The 23650-nt window shown below is 36.2% G+C and overlaps 1 protein-coding gene across 4 annotated transcripts in view; it reads right to left on the minus strand.

Annotated features, from left to right (window-relative positions):
• The window catches only part of FBXL20 (F-box and leucine rich repeat protein 20), a 102489-nt gene that overhangs the window by 26387 nt on the left and 52452 nt on the right, over window positions 1-23650 (minus strand). For 2 of the 4 annotated variants that reach the window (XM_046675493.1, XM_046675494.1), the window contains exons 3-6: window positions 7624-7678; window positions 4743-4817; window positions 3358-3452; window positions 2674-2742 (exon numbers count right to left, since the gene is read on the minus strand). In XM_046675493.1, coding sequence (XP_046531449.1) covers window positions 2674-2742; window positions 3358-3452; window positions 4743-4817; window positions 7624-7678 — 294 coding nt within the window. Of the gene's footprint in view, window positions 1-2673; window positions 2743-3357; window positions 3453-4742; window positions 4818-7623; window positions 7679-18720; window positions 18789-23650 lie in introns of all 4 variants that reach the window. The other 2 variants (XM_046675495.1, XM_046675497.1) reach the window with 2 other exon arrangements.

Genomic DNA, 23650 nt, shown 5'->3' on the forward strand with positions numbered 1-23650 from the left:
TGCTTTTATCTTTTAGAGATGCATATTTTAGAAATGCATATTTACAGATTAAATAATACGATGTCTAGGATTTTTTTCAAAATAATATAAAATAAGAAGGGGTAGGTGAGTGGGGGTACAGATGAAACAAGATGAGCCATAAAGGGATTAATTTCTCAATTATCAATTTGAAGCTATGTGATAGGTTTACTATACTATTTTGCCTACTTTGGAATGTTTAAAATTTTTCATAAGAAATCAAAAGTCAGTAGAAGTAATTTTTCTCTCTGTGATTATAGCTCCAACTTGACATGGTTAGGTTTGTGTGTTTTGTTTTCAATTTTTAGGGACTGCTTTGATTTCTTTTTGACTTAATTCACGTTTGTTTTTTTTCCTCCCCAAAGCCCCAGTACATAGTTGTATATCCTAGTTCTAGGTCATTCTAGTTCTTCTACGTGGGATGCCACCACAGCACGGCTTGATGAGTGCTGCTAGGTCCGTGCCCAGGATCCGAACTGGGAAACCCTGGGCTGCTGAAGCAGAGTATATGAACTTAACCACTTGGCCATGGGGCCAGCCCTTAATTCATGTTTTAATTATGTAAAACAATTACATGGCTATTAAAGTAAAATTATAAAACATGATATTCAGAGGTCTCCCTTTCATCCCTGCTTGTTCATGCCTTCTCTCTCCCCCATAAGTAACTATTTTTATCAGTTTTTGATTAAATAGTTAATTACTGTTTCTTTTTGAAAATATAAGTAAATACGGAAATATATTTGTATTATCTCCCCGGCCCTACAAAAAAGTATCTTATTATACAAACTCCTCCATAGTTTGCTTTCTTAATTTAACAATATGTACTGGAGATCACTCTGGACTACTATACAGAGATTCTCCTCATTCCTTTTATTTAACCAGTCCTCTACTGATACTCATTTGAGTTGTTTAATGTCTTTCGCTATTAAAAATAATGCAGTATTTGTTATTACAAACAGTAAAACTTAATAGCCTCGTATATAAATCATTTATATTTTTGCCAGTGTATTTTTGGTATCTGAGATAGATACCTTGAAAAAAGAGTAAATAATATGTCACTTTTCTAGATACCAAGCAGTCAAATTCCCAATCTCTGTAACATTAAGTATTCAAAGGAAAAAAAATAAACAGGTAATTTATCTAAAGTAAATGAAGGGCTACTGGTATAAGTCATGGTGGGGGAGGGTAGTAAATTTGTCTCTCACATTAGAGGTTTCCAAATCAATCCATAGGAGTAATACTTGTTAGCAGAATTAATAGCCATAAGTGTCTTTCAGACACTTTCTATATTAAAAGTTAACAGTGTTGCAACCTCAAAGAAAAGAATAAAATAAACAATGTGTACCCTGTACTTGGAGTGTCTTCCACTTCCCTTTGTTCAAATTCTAAAGATCTCATGAGGCCTTTCTGAACAGGAAGATTCAGTGAATAATCCTGGCCCCTCTCTGTGTAAACATGCTTCTTCAATGGCTTTGCTTCACCTCATGATAAGCAAAAATTTTCCTACATAATATTTAAATGTTATTTGATATATGTTATTATCAATATATATCTTTGGGCTGAATGTTTTTCATGTCTACCTTTTATGTCTATTGTGTCTGTTGACAATAAACTCTCAAGAATAAAGGATTATGGTTTTTTTTTTTTTAAAGATTGGCACCTGAGCTAACAACTGTTGCCAATCTTTTTTTTTTTTCCTGCTTTTTTTTCCCCCAAACCTTCCCAGTACATAGTTATACATTTTAGTTGTGGGTCCTTCTAGTTGTAGCACGTGGGACACCACCTCAACATGGCCCAACAAGTGATGCCATGTCCGTGCTCAGGATCTGAACTGGTGAAACCCTGGGCCCCCGAAGCAGAGCGTGAAAACTTAACCACTCGGCCACAGGGCCAGCCCCAGGATTATGTTTTATTTCTTTCATATTGTGACTGACACAGACACAGTGCAAAATATTTAAAGAGTCGTTTAACAAATGCTCTCAGTGCTCTCTTCAGCAGCACACATACTATATAATAATAAATGCTCTCAATATTGATTATCATAATCAATGTTTAGTCCTGTGTTTAAGATTTTACATCTTTTTATAGAATTATCTGTTTACTTTGTCTTTTGAATGATAGCTCCTAGTATCTTACTGAAATATAAGTAGTCCTAGTAATTTGTATTATTAGTACCTCTACTGCATATTCACTGACTACAATTTTGAAGTTTCACTTGAAATATCAAGATAGGAGGGCCAGCCCCGTGGCCAAGTGGTTAAGTTTGCGCACTCTGCTTCGGCAGCCCAGGGTTTCGCCTGTTCGAATCCTGGGCACGACGTGGCACTGTTCATCAAGTCATGCTGAGGCGGCGTCCCACGTGCCACAACTAGAAGGACCCACAACTAAAAATACACAACTATGTACCAGGGGTCTTGGGGAGAAAAAGGAAAAATAAAATATTAAAAAAAAAAAAATCAAGCTAGGATTTGGGCCAGATTCCAAAATAAGTTTCTTATTCCATTTTTACTTTAATGTCACTTTCAGCTTTTAAAATCTCTTTCCTCTATAAAACCAAAATGAAATTTGCTAAATGTGTTTAGTAGCCTGTATTTAAAGCTAACGGAGGCAGGACACAAGGGACTGTGACTTACCCTTCTAAAACAAAATACTTACGCGTCTGTAGTCTTTGTACACCCATTGAGATTCAGTACTTCAATGTTCCTACAGTTTTGTGCAAAGGTCCTTTACAGGAAAGAAACAAAGTAAAAGGTGTGAAATTAAATGGGCACAATTCAAGGCATTAAAAAAATAATACTAAAAGATGTTATTGGTAATATTGGACGTTGGTACAAAAGTAGCTCACAATTACAAACAAATTAATGTTCAACTATAAACTTTTAAACATTGATCTTTTTGTCAACCAAAGTTAAAATTATCCTTTTTGTGTGTGTGTGTTGTTGTTGTTGTTTTTTTTTTTTTTTTGGTGAGGAAGATTGGCCCTGAGCTAACATCTGTGCCAATCTTCTATTTTATGTGGGATGCCACCACAGTGTGGCTTTGATAAGCGGTTCTCGGTCTGCACCTGGGATCCTAACCTCCAAACCCCAGGCCAACAAAGTAGAGCATGCAAACTTAACCACTATGCCACCAGGCTGGCCCCCAAATTATCCTAACTTTGAGTAAACAAACTAAAAAAGAATTTACTCAAGGTTCCAAAACAATCATTTATGATACAGGGAATCTGATTTTTTCAGAATAGCCTAGGAATATAAAAACTATTTTAGCCTTTTCTGAGTGAGATACTATTCTTCACTTTAAGAGTCAAGATGATCAGTTAATCAGTAGTTATGTTCTTACCTTAATGCATTGTCTCCTACGCCAAGACACCCACGAAGACTTAACTTTCGTAAAAAGCCCCCACATCTTTTGGAAATATTCTCCACTACCCGGCCCTGTAAAAAAGAACAAGTAAACAGAAAGATAAGCCACCGCATTGTTTTTGAAAAGAAAATATCCTCATTTTTATTAATTTGTAAACAAGGATGACATCTGTTCATTTTAAAGACCTAATTAATTATGAAAATTTCAACTTACTATAAGAAAGCTTTCCTCATTAACCCATCTACTTGAAAACATACCTAAACCCTCTGTTGTTATTTTGTTCAATTTTCAGATACACTGTATTAAGAAATGGTGCTCTGTAGTTCTCTTATGCCACCATATTAATGTAGACTGCCCTCCTGGTTATATCGCAGTTACTGAAGGACATTAACTCTCTTTATTATTTCTGTATCCTTTCCAAAGTGCTTACTATAATACTGTAAACACATCAGAGACTCAATGAACACTTAATGAAAGCTTGTTTAATGATTTTGTGGGTCATGTTGCTTTAAATATTTACATCCATAAGGATTAGAGAAATGTGAAAAAAAAAAACCCACCATAATGTCAGTGGGTATTATTTTAAAAGCACTTTCTGAAAATAATGAAAGGTTCATTGAAGCTCTTTCTAAACTTCTTACATGAATCCTCAAGACAATTAAGTTTCACTGGAATGTAAAAAAAAAAAACCCAATTAAAAAAAAATTCTAAATCTAAATCTCATTTAATCCTTATAACACAATGAGGAAGCTATTATTTCCACTCTCCTGATGAAAAACCCAAAGACCACAGAGCTCAAATTCAGGTTAGAATAATTTAAGCTTAAGCCATTATGCTTCTCCATCTCAGAGATAATAGGCTATACTAAGCAATGAAATATGTGGGAAGTGAGAAAAGAAAGAAATCTCTCCCTAGCAAAATAAATGATTTTGGCTTTATTCTTTTTTCATTCTCCATAAAAAACTATCCATAGGCTCCCCAAGAACCAAAACGCTCATCTCAAGAATAACTTATGCAAATACCATCCCCCAACAAGTTGTTAACTCTACTTATTCTTCAATAAACACACACCAAAAGACTTCCTTAAAATAAGCAAACACAGGTTCACATTTCCACTGCAAAAAAAAAAAATTTTTTTTAGTCCTATTAGAACTAAATAATTTAGTCTTTTTTGAGTAAAATAATTCTCAAAAACTGAACAAGCTCTTGGGAACGTTGCAGGCTCCCACGAAGTTCAGATGCAGTGAAATTAACAGTTTCCCTCTCCAGGGAAAGGAGATTTATATGGTTGGGGCTAATCTGTGCCATGCTGTAATTACATTCTAACAAGAGAAATGGGGCCACACACCACATAATTATACCTCAATATCCCTCTGGAAATCAAACAGGTCAATTCGCTGCCAGTTACTGCCATCCAGAGCCAGAACATTCCAGGCCTATTGTGAAGAAAAAGAGACAGAATGAGCAGAAGCTGAAACGAAGGGGAAAAACAGCAAAATTCACATTCATAAATCAACCTACTGATGAATGAAACCTACCAAAAAATTTCTCACCTCCCCACCATTAATTCCCAAAAGGTCTGCCTTATTTCTGATTCCTACTTAATTCTCCAATTAGATTATGTCATAAATGAAGGGGTTATAGAAACTAGCAACTATGAAAGATCTTACATTAGGGGGGTGGGGAAAGGACAGGTTGTGATAAACAGCATAGTCAGAAACTGTTTTCTAACTGGAAGATTCTAGTTTCTAATCTCAAAATGAGATAGTTCAGCTGATGAAAAAAATCAAGTCTGTTACTCTATCCCTCAACTAGGAATAAGTTGAGGGTGAAACCAAAGAAAGGACAGTACTACGAATATTGCTATGTTCGATATATATTTGCTATCCATAGTATCACTTGGTTGGTGACCTGGGACTTAGAGAAGATACCATCACTTCTCCATGCACATAACAGAACCTTAATGCCTTCCTCACTACCAATTCACTCACTCAGGCATGTTTTCCAGTTGGTCACCTTTCCCTCCAACTTTATTCAGGGGTAATTTTAGAACAGTGAAAGTTTAAGACTTCTCATACACTTCTTTGGTAAGCTAAAGGGAGGTAAGAAAGTTTCTAAGCTTTTCAACTTTTTAGGATTAGGTGAAAAATGACTCCAGTAAGAGTTAATTTGTTGTAGATCATTCTGTATTTCAATCAGAAAGCCTTTAAAAGTTTTCCCTATTAAATTTAAAGTATAAAAAAAGTCTTAATATTGTTGAGTTATAAACTTAGAATATCATCTCTTACTACAACAAATTAAAACACAGATTCAATACTGAAATTCTAAAAAGGAAATTGTGGATACACTTATAAGCCACAGGGTAACTGTCACATAATCAGCGAGAAATATTGTAGGGGTAAATAGTTATTACTCTAGAAATCTTTAAGTTTTTCTCAGGAGTTCAATGTTACTTTTCTTTCTGTGGCTTTCCAATGGTTTCTTGAATGGCTAGCCATGGGAGACACATATAAAACTTTTAAAGATCATTTGTTTACTAGATTCTTGGGCTAAATATACCTCTGATTTGGTTTGATAGTTCTCATTTCCTTACACTACTTTCGCCAGACGCAAGAAACATGCCAAACTGAGACTAAGATTGGGAATGACAGGTTCTTCTCTAGAGTTGCGTGTTTTTTTTTTAAACAGATTAATTATATACTTCAAGTACAGAGAATAACAGGATAACTACTGATGGACCAACTATACAGATTTAATGAAAATTGGCACTGTGCTTTTCTTTCTTCTAAGTTAAAACATATTAAGAGGAAAAAGGAACTGCAAATGAAAATAACAATTAAAACTCACTCAAATCAACATTCCTGAGATGAGACACTGCAACCAAACAGGTTTAGACACTAGTCTGGGTAGTTTCCCAATGATGACCTTGGCTACATTATGGAGACACAAAGGAAACCCCACTCATTTGTACCAGCCCTGTCTAGAGCAACCATTCAAGTGCCAGAGACAGAAATGTCATGAATAGAAATCATCAAAATACTACTAATTGTTTCCAAAATAGCTGATATACAGATTTAGTACGGTTTTTAGGATGCAGACATTACATTAAATGCAATGTAGTAAGACATGGTGAATTTTCTACAGAAAGTTTTATGGGTTTTCTTGAGGGGGGGTGGTGTTGGTAATTTGGAAAAACTGAGTCCACCTACAAAGATAAACACAATACTCTATGAGATAACCAATATTACATATCCAGCACCTGAGATTGTATCTGGTACATAGTAGGTTCTCAATAATATTTGTTAAATGAGCAAGCAAAAAGGCCAGCTTATAAGATGATACTTGTAGGTATTCATTTTATTAAGTTAATTACTATGTATCTGTATTAGAAAAGAGACTAGGAATGGTTCATAAAGCAATTTACTCACAACAGAGATTCTATTCTTTCTATTAGTGGCAGCAAATAAGATTATGATGTTTCACTGTTTTGTCACAGCAAAGTCAACTAACAAAAATGGGTAATTAAATGTATTGTAGAAACCGACTTTGAAAATGAAATCTGGTTTGCTCTACAATTTTTCGTTTTTTTTTTTCCCCTCCCCAAATCCCCCCAGTACATAGTTGTATATTTTAGTTGTGGGTCCTTCTAGTTGTGGCATGTGGGACGCTGCCTCAACATGGCCTAATGAGCCATGCCATGTCCGCACCCAGGATCTGAACCCTGAGCCGCTGAAGCTAAACGTACGAACTTAACCACTCGGCCACAGGGCCGGCCCCTACAATTTTTAAAAAATTGAATTCTGGCTATTATCTTTTGAGGAGAGAATACAGGGAGGTAACATGAGAATTAGACCCTCAACAGCCTTCTGTGTGTGTGTGTGTGTGCGTGTGTGTGTATGAGAGAGAGAGAGTGCGTAAAATAAACCAGGAAAACATAATGAACACTATCTTACTACAATTCTGAGCAGAGCCTAACTTTTTAATTTGTATGTTTAATGCTTTTTCACTGAAAATGTTTCCTCTGTTTGTATTATACAAATAGTCAAGAGTTCCAAAAGATTAAAGTTAGAGACAGTACATATAGTAGAATTCCACGAGTTTGCATATGCCATGGGTGAAACAACATCCTTTGAAACATAACAACACACGGCTAACATCTGAAGTAAACGGTTCACCTACTACAGAAGCTGATATTGTCAGTGTCAGGAAGGGGTCCCCTGTAATTGTGTCAACCATTCTTACCCTGGAGACCTGAGCACAGCGACACAAGGTAACAACATCCAGAAAAGAAAATATCCTAAAAAGAGATGGAGACAAACTTTATTATAGGATAAAGTAGTTTCTCCTGATTTTTGCCTATAAATAATTGGCTATGTTAATACACACACAAAAAAGGCAGAAGTTCTTTTAAACAATCACAAAAAAAGGTGGAGCAATTTACAAAGATAATACTGCCGATATAAAACATATGGGAAGAAAGTAATCTTTCACTTGATAATGTATGTGTAAGTACCAGACAAGTTCAACTACTTACGTCAAGGGATGATAAAAAAAAATTTTATCAGTTAAAAATATTTTAAGTAAAAAACCAATTTTCACACTTCGGGTTATCAAAAGAAATAGGCTAGGGAAGGGATATCTTTATAAAGAATTTTATGGTTATGAAGAAAAAAGGATATAATAATATTGTAACACCTAAAAAATAGTGATTATAAAAGTTATAAAACTCACTTAACACATCAATGTCAGGAAATATTTATTGCCTAGAATTTTTCTCAGTCTTACAGAGGTTGAACATTCATTTTGAAGCATTATTATTTGAAATAATTTATTTGCTTAAAGCCTGATAACTCTCTCCACTATAAGCCACTTGCAAAAACAAGGCAGAGCAGGAGCAGAGCGAATAAGTCACTTCTGCTTACAGCCCTCCTTACTCATGAACACCTTTTAAGGTCATTTTGATCTGAATAAGAAGCTAAGCTCTTTCGCAAGTGGCGAAAAGTACAATATGGCATGTACTTCAAAGATTTGAGTAAACTAAAGTTATTGTGCTTAAAGAATTTTATAATATTCCTTGAGATAACCTGGAGTGTTACAAAATGGAGGTCAGGAAGCATTAATCTAGAGAAGAATAAAGGCTAGATTTTCTAATCTCTGATTACTTTAAGTGTAAAAAGCTTCTGAGTTAGCTTAAGAACAAAATTTTGTTGTTTAGTGATTAGAGGCTATCAGTCACATTTTGGAACTAGGAATAATCTGAGTTAATAATTTCATCAGACAGAAAGTTATGTGCATTTTTGAAATATTCTTAGTTTTTTAAAACTTCTTTTTATTTGGATAAAATACACATAAAATTTACCATTTTAACCATTTTTAAGTGTACAGTTCAATGGCATTAAGTACATTCACATTGTTGTGCAACCATCACCATCATCTATCTCTAGAACTTTTTCATCTTCCCAAAGTGAAACTTCGTACCAATTAAATCATAACTCCTTATTCCCCCCTCCCCTAGCCCCTGGCAACCACCACTCTAATGTCTTTCTCTATGAATTTGACTACTCTGGGTACTTCATATGAGTGGAATCATATGGTATTTTCCCTTTTGTGACTGGCTTATTTCACTTAGCATATCTTCAAGGTTCATCCATGTTGTAGCATGTGTGAGAATTTCCTTCCTTTTTAATGCTGAGTAATTGTTCATTGTATGTGTATACCACATTTGGCACATCTGTCCATAGATGGAAAGGCTGGATGTCTTTCTTTTTCTTTTGAGGCAGCCTTGTTACCACCCTGACGGCTCGCCTTAATAGCATGAATCTCCCATTTTCTTCAATACTGATTACCAACTCTACTCCCAAATACATATATATATCCTCAATCTGGGTACCTCAATTCCTGAAACAGTAAATTTATCCAATGCAACAAACATTCTTGCATTGCTGAAATGCTGCGGCTTTTTCTTGTCATCCATTATATAGTACCTTTATGGAGTTCCATAATCTCAAGATCCTGTTTCTGCCAAATCATCACTAATCCCTGAACAATTTGTATAAATATAATACTATACATGGGGGGCAGAGGTGAGAAGCTTTATAGGTGACCATCCTAGTTAGAATTCAGTACCTTTCAACAGAAAGATTCTCTACAAAAGCAAGCACAATACACTGACATGAAACATCAGGCTGGAGGTCAAATGCAGACCTAGGAGACTCCCTGAAGCACACATGCCAACACATAATTCTATTCTTAAAATATTGACTGGGGTTCTAAATATCAAGATCTCAAAGAGTTAGCTTTTCGTCTGGATTTTGACATTATAGTACATTAAAAAGAGAGAGAGAAGACAAATAGATTCACTGTGCTCCTGTATTCAAGTAATAAGAGCTTGGTCTTTCCAGTCCTGATTTGGCTCCCTAGTAAGATGGATTTGATAAGCCTCAGTGCTTAAATCCCTCCTACTACTCCACAAGAGTCTGTCTAAATGTCTGCTATTATTTAGTAACTTTTGACTTCTCCTTATTTTACGTACTCAACAATACAGATAATTATCTTTAGAAACCCAAATATAAGACTTGGTGGGACAGGCTGCCAGGGTTAGCTAGAGAGATTCTTTTTGAGGGGAGAGCCCACAATGAGTATTTAGTCTTCCAAATATGGTAACATTAACTTAAATAAAAGCATCACTATACTTATAAATATGTATTTGTGGGACAAATCAAAGGGAAATGTTATCTCCACATGATAGGCAGAATATTAAACTACATTATACTCTGCACTTTCCTGCTTTTCATCATCTAGGCTAGGTACCTTAGACCGTGGTTAGAGTGCCCTTTTCTCCAACTTCAACCTTCTATAATTATCTCTGAGGATACTGATGGCAATAATCAGAATAGTTAAGATCAAAGAGCTAAGAAAACTGAGATGGCATGAAGGGTGTGCTATTGTCAAAGGATTCTGCTCGATTTCCTCAATAAAAGTCCTGGCCCACCTCTTATCAAGAGATGGTTAAAAAACTGGCCTCGCTTTAGGTTGCCCAGGTTTAAGCAAAGTAGGCCTCAACTTCCTCACTCTTGATAAGGAATATCAGGAAGCAAAAAGACCTTGGCAAGATTTCTGAGACATCATGTGGGAGAACACAGGGTCTTACTACTGTACAAAAAAAGAAAAAATCCCAGATCCTTAATACTAAATCCTTGGAGAAGAACATGGGGCTGGCTGTTAAAATCAATATTGAAAGAAGATTTTGGGATATGGTTACCCATAGTATGGTTCTGCAAAAAGGATTTATTCCCAACTTTCTTTGACTTCACAGTCTTTTTTTTAAAAGATTTCATTTTTCCTTCTTCTCCCCAAAGCCCCCCAGTCTATAGTTGTATATTGTAGTTGTGGTCCCTCTGTGACCTATGTGGGATGCTGCCTCAGCATGGCCTGATAAGTGGTGCTAGGTCCATGCCCAGGATTCGAACCGGTGAAACCCTGGGCCGCTGAAGGAGAGTGTGTGAACTTAACCACTCGGCCACGGGGCCAGCCCTTAGCTTCACAGTATTAATGACAAATATCCTAAACCTTCTTGAGCAATACCTCTTAATATAGTTCTTTTTTATTTAAAAAATTAAAAAACATAGAGTGGTTCTGGAGAGGATATAACAAAATGGGTAACTTCATTTATATCATGGGGCTACCTATGGGCACAATTTTTTTTGGAGAATAATTTGGCAGCCCCTATTAAAATAAAAAGCATACATACTACGTCCTGTAGATGCAAAAGTATGAGTAAAGATGGTTATCAGAATGTTCATAGCAGCATCATATGAAATATCAAAAAGTTAGAAATGACCTTAATACACACCAATAAAAAATGCTTAAATAAATTATGGTACATTCATTCAAGGACTATTACATCGTTCTTAGCAGCTTTTAAAAAGAATGAGGTAGAGCTACAAGAACTGACCTACAAAGACGTCAATAATTATTAAATGCCAGAAACAAAAACAAGTTGCAGAACAGTGTTTATGTTTTCATTTTTGAAAAACATACAATACGTATACATGAACACATGCATGTAAATATTGTACATATCATATATCTACATATATCTTACCTTTGTGGGGGGAGAACAGGATTTTCTGGGGGGGAGTATTGAGATAGCAGGGATAAGGAAGTCATTTGTTTATTATTTTATATTTTTATTTTTTTAAATTTTAAATTTTTAAATTTTAGCGCTTTTGTCCCCCTAAAGATTGGCACCTGAGCTAACAACTGTTGCCAATCATCTTCCTTTTTTTTTTTTCTATTGCTTTTTCTCCCTAAATCCCCCAGTACACAGTTGTATATCTTAGTTGTGGATCCTTCTAGTTGTGGCATGTGGGATGCCGCCTCAACATGGCCTGATGAGCTGTGTCATGTCCGCACCCAGGAGCCGAACCGGCGAAACCCTGAGCGGCCGAAGCGGAGCGTGCAAACTTAACCACTCAGCCATGGGCCAGCCCCCATTATTTTATATTTTTAAAAAGTGCTGGGTTCACGAGTAATTTATATTTTATTTGTTAAAAAAAAATTTTTTTTAAGGCACTAGCTAAAGATCTTTGGCTGCACGATGTGTTAAAGCCTGCTCTGAATTTAGAGTTCTAATACTTGTCTACTCTCTGGCAGAAACTATACATTTTCAAAATTGCAAGCTTCTTATTCCTCACAAGAGACCATCAGTTTGCAGGACTTGTTCATTAAAACTGTATGCTAGCGTCTTTATTACCAAATGACATATGTAGGTTTACTAAGCCCCTGTTCTAAGTAAGAGGACTTTAGGTATGATTATGACATTACGGCTATCATCCATGATCTTGTGGAGAACTCTGCTAAAAGCAGTGTATCTTACCTGTAGCTATCATGGACTTATTTGAGCTTTGACTCTTTAGACAAGAACAAGTTATAGATTAAGTTATAAGAGCTCTCTATATACACTTGGTTATTAATGTGAACACAAAGATGATATCTTCCACATTCCTAAGTGAAACAGCTGGCAGACACAATCTCTGCAAGATCAGACAATCTTTAACCTCTTAAATTAGGGCTGTGCTTTGGCTCCTCCTTCCTTTTCAACTTGAATCTCAATACAAAACTGCTCTTAAATAAAGCAGATGCACATGCCTGCCCATAAGGAATTGGAAAAATAAGTTCCCTATGTGTTTTTGAAATGATCTTTTTGACACAAATATGGAGAGGACATATCAGACAATTGGTCTTGTTATCCAGCTACTTAGAGTTAACTACTATTTTAACCAAGTTATATTCAGCAGAAATGATGCAAACCTAACCTATTCACATCTGGTAATCTCACGTAGCACACTAAAACATTTAGTTCCTTAGGTGTACAAGTGACTACTACTTTATTATTAGCTAGACTGAGCTGACTAGGAAGTTCTCTCTCTCTAAACGAGAGGCAGTATAGGAACGTTAATGAGGTTTTCTTTGACCATGTTGAGCAACTGGCAATAACACCTTCTATGAACATTTTCTAGGCACAAATCATCTTAGCTATGATCTGTGGTATAGAATTTTGAGGAATTCATTAACCATTTGTTTATATGCTGGAAATAACTTCAAATTAAGGAAATAAATTCAATGTGAAAGTAAGATAGTTCTTTTTTGGGGTAAAGTCATGGTTAGGCTTTTTACTTTTCATCAAAGGATGACAAATCTATTACCTGTTTACCTTGTTTGAAGTATAGGAATCAATCATCAACCCACAACTAAGAACATTTCTACTATGGGACCTCATAAGAAATCTAGTCCTTGCGTTACCCTAATGCTATGAAAAGTTCAACTAAGAGAAGTGATAGTTGTAGAAGACCATCTGAAGGACATTCATGATTCCTTTAAGTATGCTACATTCTGTCTGTGGTGGACACCAGTGACTGACTCTCCAACATCCATTTCATCCATGATAATTAGTCTAAACCTGTCAGAGTGATTGGTTCAGGCCTAAGCCAATTTGGGCTAAGGAGATATAAGAAGACGCTTTATTGGAGTATCAATGCCAGCCCATCTCTGCCCTCAGAGTGAACAAAGACACATGCTGATCCAGTATTTGATAGCATCCATCCTGTGTCCAAAAGGAAAAGCAGCTTTAGGACCAAGCTGATGCTGTTTCTGGCAGAACACAGACAGAAAATACTAAAGACACTGAGGATCCCCTAAATCAATTAACCTTGGGTTGTAGGTAGCCTGATCTATCTCTGTATTTCCTTTTATATGAGATAACCTCCCTTACGGTTTAAGCCAATTTGAGTTGAAGTTTCAATCACTTGCAGCTGAAAGCAACCTTGGGTCAACAGGACTGTCAGAAGCATGCATTTTTAGATGATATTATTTTGTGTTTTTAATTTTTATTATTTTATTTTATTTTTTTTAAAGATTGGCACCTGAGCTAACAACTGTTGCCAATCTCTCTTTTTTTTAATTGCTTTTTCTCCCCAAATACCCCCAGTACATAGTTGTACACTTCAGCTGTGGGTCCCTCCAGCCGCCCCAACATGGCCTGATGAGCAGCGCCATGTCTGTGCCCAGGATCTGAACCAGCGGCCGAAGCAGAGAGTGCGAACCCAACCACTCGGCCACAGGGCTGGCCCCTATTTCGTTTTTAACTGTTATAAAGAGTACTACAAAATCTGACCATATGAAATCTGTAACTGAATTTGCTATGGAAGTTATTCACCAAATCTAAGTAGACTCTCATTTGAGAAATTTCTGTTAGAAACTAGTGCTAGGAAGAGCTCCATTTTTAGGGAGTAATATGTATATCTCTTCTCTTCTGTTAAGAATGATATTTCATTTATGCTACCAATAAGTTTAAAGCTAAATTTGAGACCCATCTATAGCAACTATGTAAGCTCTTAGAAGGGTGCATCTGTTTCCTTTCTGGCTTTGGTTTTCTACTTTTCTTTACATTTCTCATGGTCCTTATAATTTATTTGTATTTATTATATTTGCTCCTGATTTAAACCACCTCAAATGCTTTGGAGACAAATTAAATTAGTAAATAAAAATCAAATAGGTTCCAGGCTTACTGACATATTGATTTACATATACATCAGACTAAGACATACACAAAATATTGCTAACTCATAAGACTTCAACTACTTTAATACAGAATGTTCAAGCCAAGAGAGAATGTATAAGAGTACAATTATCTGGACATATGGCCAAACCTCAATATCTGCAACGCACAGGTCTTTCCTAAAGAGTTCCTACCACACCAATCACCAGGTGATGACACCAAGATCGTACCTGACTGAACCTAGATGGACACCTGACCCAAAGGCTGCCAATCTATGGGAGAGCCACTAGGCTATAAGACATTTTGTCCCCAAAGCTCTATATTTCAGTGTCTGAAAGACTTTGTGTTTCCTCCTGGTTTCCTTATTTCCCATGGGTACTGGTAAATCCAAAAGAGATAATATAATACAGTCTCTTAGTCTTTCATGGCTTTTGTTACTATATATATGTATATATATCACACTGCTAAGCTTTAGATCTGTATATATAGCTGCCTTTGACATCTCACTTGGATATCCACAACTACCAAAATTAAACTCATTTTCACTATTTCCCTCCCATTACCTCTGTTCCTCCTCTATTTTTCTTTATCTTAATGAGTGTTTCCACCATCCACTTAGTAGAAAGCAAAGAACTTGGGCATCATCTTTGACTCCTTCTCAATACCCCCATTAGCATCACATAAAATCAATCAGCAAATATACTGCTAATTCCAACTCTTAAGAATCTCTTCGGGGCCGGCCCCATGGCCAAACGGTTAAGTTCCTGCGCTCCAATTTGGCAGCCTGCGGTTCGCTGGTTTGGATCCTGAGTGTGGACCTACACACTGTTCATCAAGCCATGTTTGGCTGCATCCCACATAGAAGAACTAGAATGACTTACACCTAGGATAAACAACTGTGTACCGGGGTTTTGGGGAGGAAAGAAAAAAAGCGGAAGATTGGAAACAGATGTTAGCTCAGGACCAATCTGTCTCACCAAAAAGCACACCATTAAAAAAAAAATGTCTTGATTGAATCCATTTTCTCTCTAACCTACCACTACCATGGGGTTCATGCAATCATTTTCACCCAATAAAGATTACTCCACTAACCTTCTATTTGTTTTCCTTGCCTTCAGCAATGTTTTCTGTTGAATAAACAAATTAAACCCCCAAAGTATGAAAAGTGAAATACTTCCCTCTTCAATCTCAGTTCACCAGAGGGAATTACTAATAATTTAAATAATGGCTATGAAGAAATGCCTAAAGGGAGGGGAGGGGGTCACTCTCTTTAGACTAGACAGAGGAATACAAATCACTCATTTAAAAAGTTACAAATTAGTCTACCCTTCATGCTATCTTTGAGACCAATTGCACCTAAGGGAAGAGGGGCCAGTATCAAAGAAAAAGTCCACAAAACCTTTGATACAGGTGAGTCAGAAAGAGTGAGATAAGACTGAAGAATCAATGAACATGCCCACAACAGCATAAAAGGAAGCACAGGCTTTTTATCATATGGGCAGAATTTTTTTGTTTTAAATTATAATATAAATAAAAATTTACTATGTAATTGTATATTTTATTACATTTATTACAAATTTATTATAAATTATACTTACTATAAATTAAAGATAAAATTCATATAAATTATATATATTTGAGAGAATTCACATATCATAAAATTTACCCTCCTGAAGTGTACAATTCAATGATTTTTAGTATATCCACAATGCTGTGCAACCATCATCATTATTTAATTTCAAAACATTTTCAACACCCTCAAAAGACACCCTGTACCCATTAGCAGTCACTCCCTATCCCCCCGTTGGCACAGCCCCTGGCAACCCAATCTCCATGGATTTGTCTGTTCTGGACAGTCCATATAAATGGAATAATATAGTATGTGCCTTTTTGTCTGGCTTCTGTCACTTAGCAGGTTTTGGGTTTTGGGTTTTTTTTTTCCTGCTTTCCCCTCCCAAAACCCCCCAGTACATAGCTGTATATTTTAGTTGTGGGTCCTTCTAGTTGTGGCACGCCACCTCAGCATGGCCTGACAAGCAGTGCCATGTCCACGCCCAGGGTCTGAACCAGCAAAACCCTGCACTGCTGAAGTGGAGCATGGGAACTTAACCACTCGGTCACGGGGCCAGCCCATGCAGGTTTTTAATCATACATTCACGCTGTAGTACCTATCTGTACTTCATTCCTTTTTATGACTGAAACATAGTCCATCGTATGGATATACCATATTTGTTTATCCATTCTTCAGTTGATGGACATTTGGGTTGTTCCCACTTTTTGGCTATTATGAATAATGCTGCTATGAACATTCATGTACAAGTTTTTGTGTCACTATATTTCAGTGTAGGAGTGGAAATGTTGAGTTATATGAGTAAGGAGAGTATCCATGAGGAGAATGGCCTAGCATGAGATAATGGACAACAAACTGGGTAAGGGGGCAGGCTGGCATGGGGTGTCGCAGGTTGAGGGGGCTGAGAAGGACATCCACGTTGGTGATTCAGCATCAAGAGCTGGAGCCTGAAAGAAGTAAGGGTGTTCACACACTGCAGTGACCTATCATGGGGTGTCAGAGGCTGAGCTGGTGAGGCGGTCATCCACATGGAGGAGAAACCCAGCATGGGTTTCAGAAGCCAAGCAAGACAGGAGGGTGTCCACACAAGCGGAAGGGGGTGTCCTGGTATGAGATGTCTGAACCTAATGAGGTGAAGAAGGAATCCTTGTGTGAGAGAGAGAGTATCAGCAGTGTGAGATTGGTTACAATCAGGAAGACTGAGTAAATAAAATAAATTAAGGATAACGCAAGTCAGGTTTCTCACTGTCACGGAAGAGAGTTACAAATCTGGAAAGGGAGAAAACCAGACTGAATGACATAGTATTGGATTGGAATTGGAGATATCAGTGGGAACACAGTTTTCAATATACATAGATACAGAAATAAATATAAACGTGAATGTGCGGGTGTGTGTACATAAACTCTTAGAATATATTTTTCTTTTGCAAGAAAGAAAAAATACTTTAATTAAAAATATTTAATAACTACTTGTAAAATTTTAAAAACTCAATTTTTGGAAGCATATCTGTATTTTCTTTCTTTTTTTTAAATCTGTATTTTTGTATCATATTTGCCTGCCTGTTTCCCTCCATTCCTTCCTTTCTGGAGACAATAACAAAAGCAGGACAGGTTAAGTAGTATGCTGAGCTCACAGCATTATTTGCCAATGTCTGACTCTAAATATTCCATATATAAATATTAGCAAAAGAGGCTATTTAATATAGTTCATTATTACCCAGATGGTAATAACAAAGCTCAGACTGCTTTCTGACAGTGCCCTGTTCAGTATGTCCAGTATGAATATTTCATGACAAAATGTGGCTAACAGCCATATATAGCATGAAGGACAACACAGACATAGTTGTAGGAGAATTGAATGAAAAATATTAATTTCATGATTTTATGATTATATTTGCTAAGTTCTTGATTGCCTATAAAACAATGCTGCCTCTAAAAAGTATGCAGAATATAACTGAAAACTTAAAAAGAATTCTCTCAGGATGACTATTTTTGAAGGATTATAAACAGTTATTACATGTTAAGACGCTTAGAATAAATTTGCTCTAGAAAGATCTTGAAATAGAACAAAAATAAATTATCAGTTGGGAAATGCAGTTCTGAATTTTTTTCAGAGCTCTAAGTTTTCATCATCTTTAAATTTAGTCTAGCTAGCATTCCATAATTGTAGTGTGACTTTTCTTGATTTAGTGCACACTCAACATGCTGTATAAAACTGACAGCCTATAGTCATTCCCTGAATGCAGTATAACTGAAATTACTTGATTCAGTGTTTTAATGTGGTAGAAGAAAATCAGTTACCACACCCTTAAAAAAATCCAGACACAACTATTTAGACTCTCTTTAGGTTAGACAGAGGAATACAAATATAAAACAAAATATAAAAAACAACCAGCAGAATGCATTGGAGAGTGACCAAATGTAGGTAGATACTAAAGGAGAAGAGGGAACAAAAAGAGACTTTCCAGTTTTTTAATGGTTTTTATCCTACAAGCATGTTATACTTGGGGTCCTTAGAACTTGGACAGAAATTTGTGAAGAGGAAGCAGAGAACAGAGTTTGGAGCAACCACAGGCAATAGAAAGGGAGGGGAGAAAGGAGAGAGCCAGAGTGAGGGGGTACACATTCTGTTCAAATCTCTGACTGACCTCTGAATACTGCATGCACAGGGCAGATCCCAAGCAGCTAAGGGTAAAGAAACTGAACTTACATTTCAGGGGCCACCCACAACAGGGGAGACAAAGTTTGCAGGTTGGGTACAGCCAAGTTACCTATCTGCTAAAAACAAACAAATAAATATATTGAATAAGGATGGAGAGAAAAACCCAAAACTGAATACAAACAGAGAGGAAGAAATGAACTATATTTTAAATAACTAATGTGAAAAAAAAAGAACTAACCAAAGTTAACTTCCAAACTCATTATTTTCTGTATATCATCAGGCAAAAGACAAAATACAAAAACCTCAAAACATACACACACTCCTATTCACCCTGAACTCCTGGCAATTAAACTGAAAGAAAAGCTACTAGAAATCATCAACATCGTAAGCTTCTTCAAATAGAGTATGTTATGGATGAGTGCAGAAAAGAGTTAATGTAGCAAGCCTATCCTTAGAAAGGCCTGCCTGCAATGTTGGCCCTTGGATGACACCTGAGAACTTGGATTTTGGGAGGGTTTCCACTATTCCTTGATATTACAATATTTTACTTTTGTTGTCACAACTTGTTGCTAGAGGATTTAAGCACATCCTGTGTGACTCCACTGGGAAAAGACTCTTGGACGCTTACGCTTGGTTTCCTCCCTATTTCGCCACGTGCACCTTTTCCCTTTGCTAATTTTGCTTTGTATTCGTTCCCTGTGATAAAGCATAGCCATGAGTATGACTATATGCTGAGTCCTGTGTGTCTTCCCAGTAAACCACCAAACCCGAGGAGTAGTCTTGGGTACGCCCAACACAGTATGATCATCTATTTTAGACAAAAAATAACCCCAGCCAATTCACTCTTTCCATCAAAGTTCAGAATGTTCATTTCTCACTAACTCACATATAGATATTACATGATAATTATGACCCAACACCCCCACGAGATGAAAACATAATGAAAAAATTTCAGATTCTTATAAGTAATAATAATCCTCATTCTGAAACTGCACTTTGTTTTATAGCTAAAAGGACATGTGGGGGCTCAAGCAGTCTTTTTTTTTTTTTTTTTTACAGTTATCAATATCATCCTCAGAAGGAATCTTTAAGAAACAAGTCACTTTGCAGTAGCTCTTGGAAAACATACACAAGTCTTTGTCTTATAAACACGGACCTTCATTTTTCAAAAGGTACTCCTAAATAAATGCATATGGTTCTGCTCTGAGAGCACTATCAATCCTACTAACTGAATTTCACATTATGCAAACAGTAGATTCCATCTTGATAGAGCATTAATAATGAACTTTGTTTCAAAAGGGAAGCAAGAGAATCAGTAAGTCTGTTTAAGTAAGTAAAACTTAAGAGGAAACAAGAACACTTGCTTAATTCATTGGTAACCTGGCTGTGGCCTTGCATTTACAAGGAAGTAGTATCATCCCAACAACACAATTTTTCTCCTGTTGGTTAATATATGCTGGATCTAATGATGTAATATGTAACTTAAAATCTAACCAAACATTGTATCATATTTATTAAACTGTATTTTTAAAATAGCTAATACACAGACATGGTATGAAATTCAAAACACACACAAACTGAGAAGACACAGAAAGGGAGAACAAGGAAGTAAGTAACAATATAACTCATAGAATAAAACAAGTATCCATGAGTCTATACTGCTATAAACAGCTGAACAAGTAAATGGAACAGAAGGGAAAGCTCTTCCTTACAGGAGAATTCTAATAAATAAATGTAGAAAGCATTATGGAAACAGAAAATCTTGACAAACATGACAGTGGTAACAGCTTCAGGTAATATTGATGGATGTTAAAATTAGCAGACAAAAATAAGATGAGTAACAGCACACTTACATAGTCTCAACATATCTCCCCACAGGATATTTATCAATTACAAAGAGAAAAATAATTTCACAGTGGAGAAACAAAGACACTATCTTAACTAAGTGATTAAAGTTAATATCATCAGTAATAAGCAAATTGACATCATGTGCCTCCTGTTGTGACACATGGAGGAGGGCACAAGACCATTTTTACAGTATACTTGCCAAAATGCATAACCTGAATTTAATCATGATGAAATATCAGACAAGACCCAATTGAAGGACATTCTATAACTGACTGATACGCTTCAAAAATACCAAGATTATGAAAGATATAGAAAGACTAAGGAACTGTCCTAGATTAAAGGAAACTAAGCAGCATGAGAACTTAATGTAACAACAAACCTGGTTTGGATCTTAGGCCAGAAAAACGATATTACTGGGATAACTAAGTAATTTGAGTAAGTTTTTTTACAGTTATCAATATCATCTAATCATGTAGATTAGTTAATAGTACCATATGAATGTTAATTTCCTGATTTTGATAACTGCATTCTTTACATAAAATATTAATACTTGGGGAAGGGTATTCTCCAATTCTTTGTATTATTTTTGTAATTTTTTGTGAGTATGACACTATTTCAAAATTAAGAGTTAAAAATAAGAACATCTTAAAAGAAAGATACAGAAAGTCATAATGAAAAGTAAGTTTTTCTTCTATTCTATCTTCCAATTACCCAATTTTCCCTTCCCAGGGGCATCTGCTGTTTCCAGTCATGACCTATATACTTTAAACAAAATTTAACCTTTTAAGAAAATATCACATTCAATGAATTTCAATAAATTATAAACACCCCAGCTTGAATTTATTGATATTTACACTGATCAACTGTTACCTGTTCAGTGTAACGTCAAGATATCAAGAAAGCCTCTTTCCTACTTGGCTTTAATGGTTTAACAAAATCCACATTCTATATACTTAAATGCATCTACAAATAGTACGTTTTATGGTGTCAAATAATTTCCTTCCTTCCTAGGATATCAATTTCACTCTGTCTCCAATTTAGAAAGGGATATGTTCTCATCAGTAAGTAGAGAACTCAAGCTCATTTCCTCACAGAAATCAAGTCATATCACAATCCATAGCTGGTTGATACAGGCTCCCTGCTTAGTTTAGAAAGCAGCCAATTTAAACCATAATGTGCACAAGGGTCAGTTCCAATATAAAACATGTAAATTAGAACCAAATTATCATTCATGAAAATGCTGCTGTGGAAAAAAATATCTTCAGTGTTCCAACTTGAGAAGTTAGTCACATACCATCCTTCTTCAGTCTCCCCCTTTTTCCAACCCGTTAACTCATGGCTACTTTTTCCCATACCCTAGAGAAAGAGTCAGATACTCCTAACTTTTCTTCCCACTCACAAACCCTGGCATGGTAGTGTGCTAAGTGGCAAAGGTAGTGCTAGCACATAGTTATGTAACTCTTCACTGTAACCAATGCTGAAGAGTGAGGAGGACAGGCAGAATCAAGAGAGAAGATTCGTATATGGGTGTGTGTCTATATGGTAAATTGCAGTACTAGTCACATATATTCGCACACGCTGTCTCCTATATAATTCCCAACTCCACCAATGTTAGGCTTGGACATGTAATTTGCTTTAGGCAATGGAATGTAAGTGGACATGATGTATGCCACATCTGAGTAGAAGCTTTAAAATCATTTAGGTGATCTGGCTTGGTCTCTGTGCACCTCACTCTTAGCCTCAAATAGAGGCTACTCTTTTAGTCTTTCAGGAATGAGAAGCTAAGTGCAACAGACCCACTGTCAACCTCATGCCAAGGGGACCCACTGCCAACCTCATGTAGAGGTAAGCAGAAAAGCCACTGAGATTTAGGAGTTTGTGGTAGCAAAAGCTGGTTGATACAGGAATTCTTCTACATTCAGCTTCCCCTGCAGTACCATCTGTCTGGCAACTACTGATCTGACAGCTCATCAATATGTACTAGAATGAGGTCAGAAACAGTGACTAAATCCAAATCACAATGAGATATCACCTCACATGCGCTAGCATGGCTATCATCAAAAAGACAAGAAATAACAAGTGTTGGCGAGGATGTGGAGAAAAGAAAATCCTTGTGCACTGCTGGTGGGAATGTAAATTGGTGTAGCCACTAAGGAAAACAGTATGAAGGATCCTCAAAAAATTAAAAATAGAACTACTATATGATCCAGCAATTCCACTTCTGGATATTTATCCAAAGGAAACAAATACACTAACTCTAAAAGACATCTGCACTCCTGTGTTCATTAGAGCATTATTTATAATAGGCAAGACATGGAAGCAACGTAAGTGTCCATCAATGAATGAATGGATAAATAAAACGTGGAATACATACACAATGGAATATTATTTCAGCTATAAAAAAGAAAAAAACTTGCCATTTGCAACAACCTGGATGGACCTTGAGAGCATTATGCTACTTGAAATAAGTCAGACAGAGAAAGACAAATACTGTATGATTTCACTTATAAGTGGAATCTAAAAAACCACAACAAAAAAGTAAACTCATAGATACAGAAAACAGATTGGTAGTTGCCAGTGGCAGGGGTTGGGGGGTTGGGGTGAGGTGGGTGAAGGTAATCAAAAGGTACAAACTTCCAGCTATAAAATAAATAAGTCCTGGGATGTAATGTACAGCATAGTGACTACAGTTAATAGTATTGTACTGTATATATGAAAGTTGCTAAGAGAATAAATCTTAAAAGTTCTCATCACAAGAAAAAAAATTTTATAACTATGTGTAGTGATGGATATTAACTAGACTTACTGTGGTGATCATTTCACAATACATACAAATATCAAATCACTGTTTTACACCTGAAACTAATATAGTGTTACATGTCAAAGAACGAAAAGAAAAAGAAACAGTGACTAAAGCTAGAAAGAACAGGGGTAGTCAATGCTGCAGTCTGAAGAACTACAGAAAATGTTATCTATGTTACCCCCATCTCTTGCCTAGATTTCTTTAATAGCCTTCTTACTGCTCTCCACTCCTATCCCTCAATCTGGTCAGCACATAGTACCAAGACTAATCCTTGAAAAATATAAACCAGATCATGTTACTCCCCTGCCACATCATTAGCGGTCTTAC

Source organism: Equus quagga, chromosome 11 (genome assembly GCF_021613505.1).
Source record: "Equus quagga isolate Etosha38 chromosome 11, UCLA_HA_Equagga_1.0, whole genome shotgun sequence".
In the NCBI taxonomy this organism is placed as follows: Eukaryota; Metazoa; Chordata; class Mammalia; order Perissodactyla; family Equidae; genus Equus; species Equus quagga.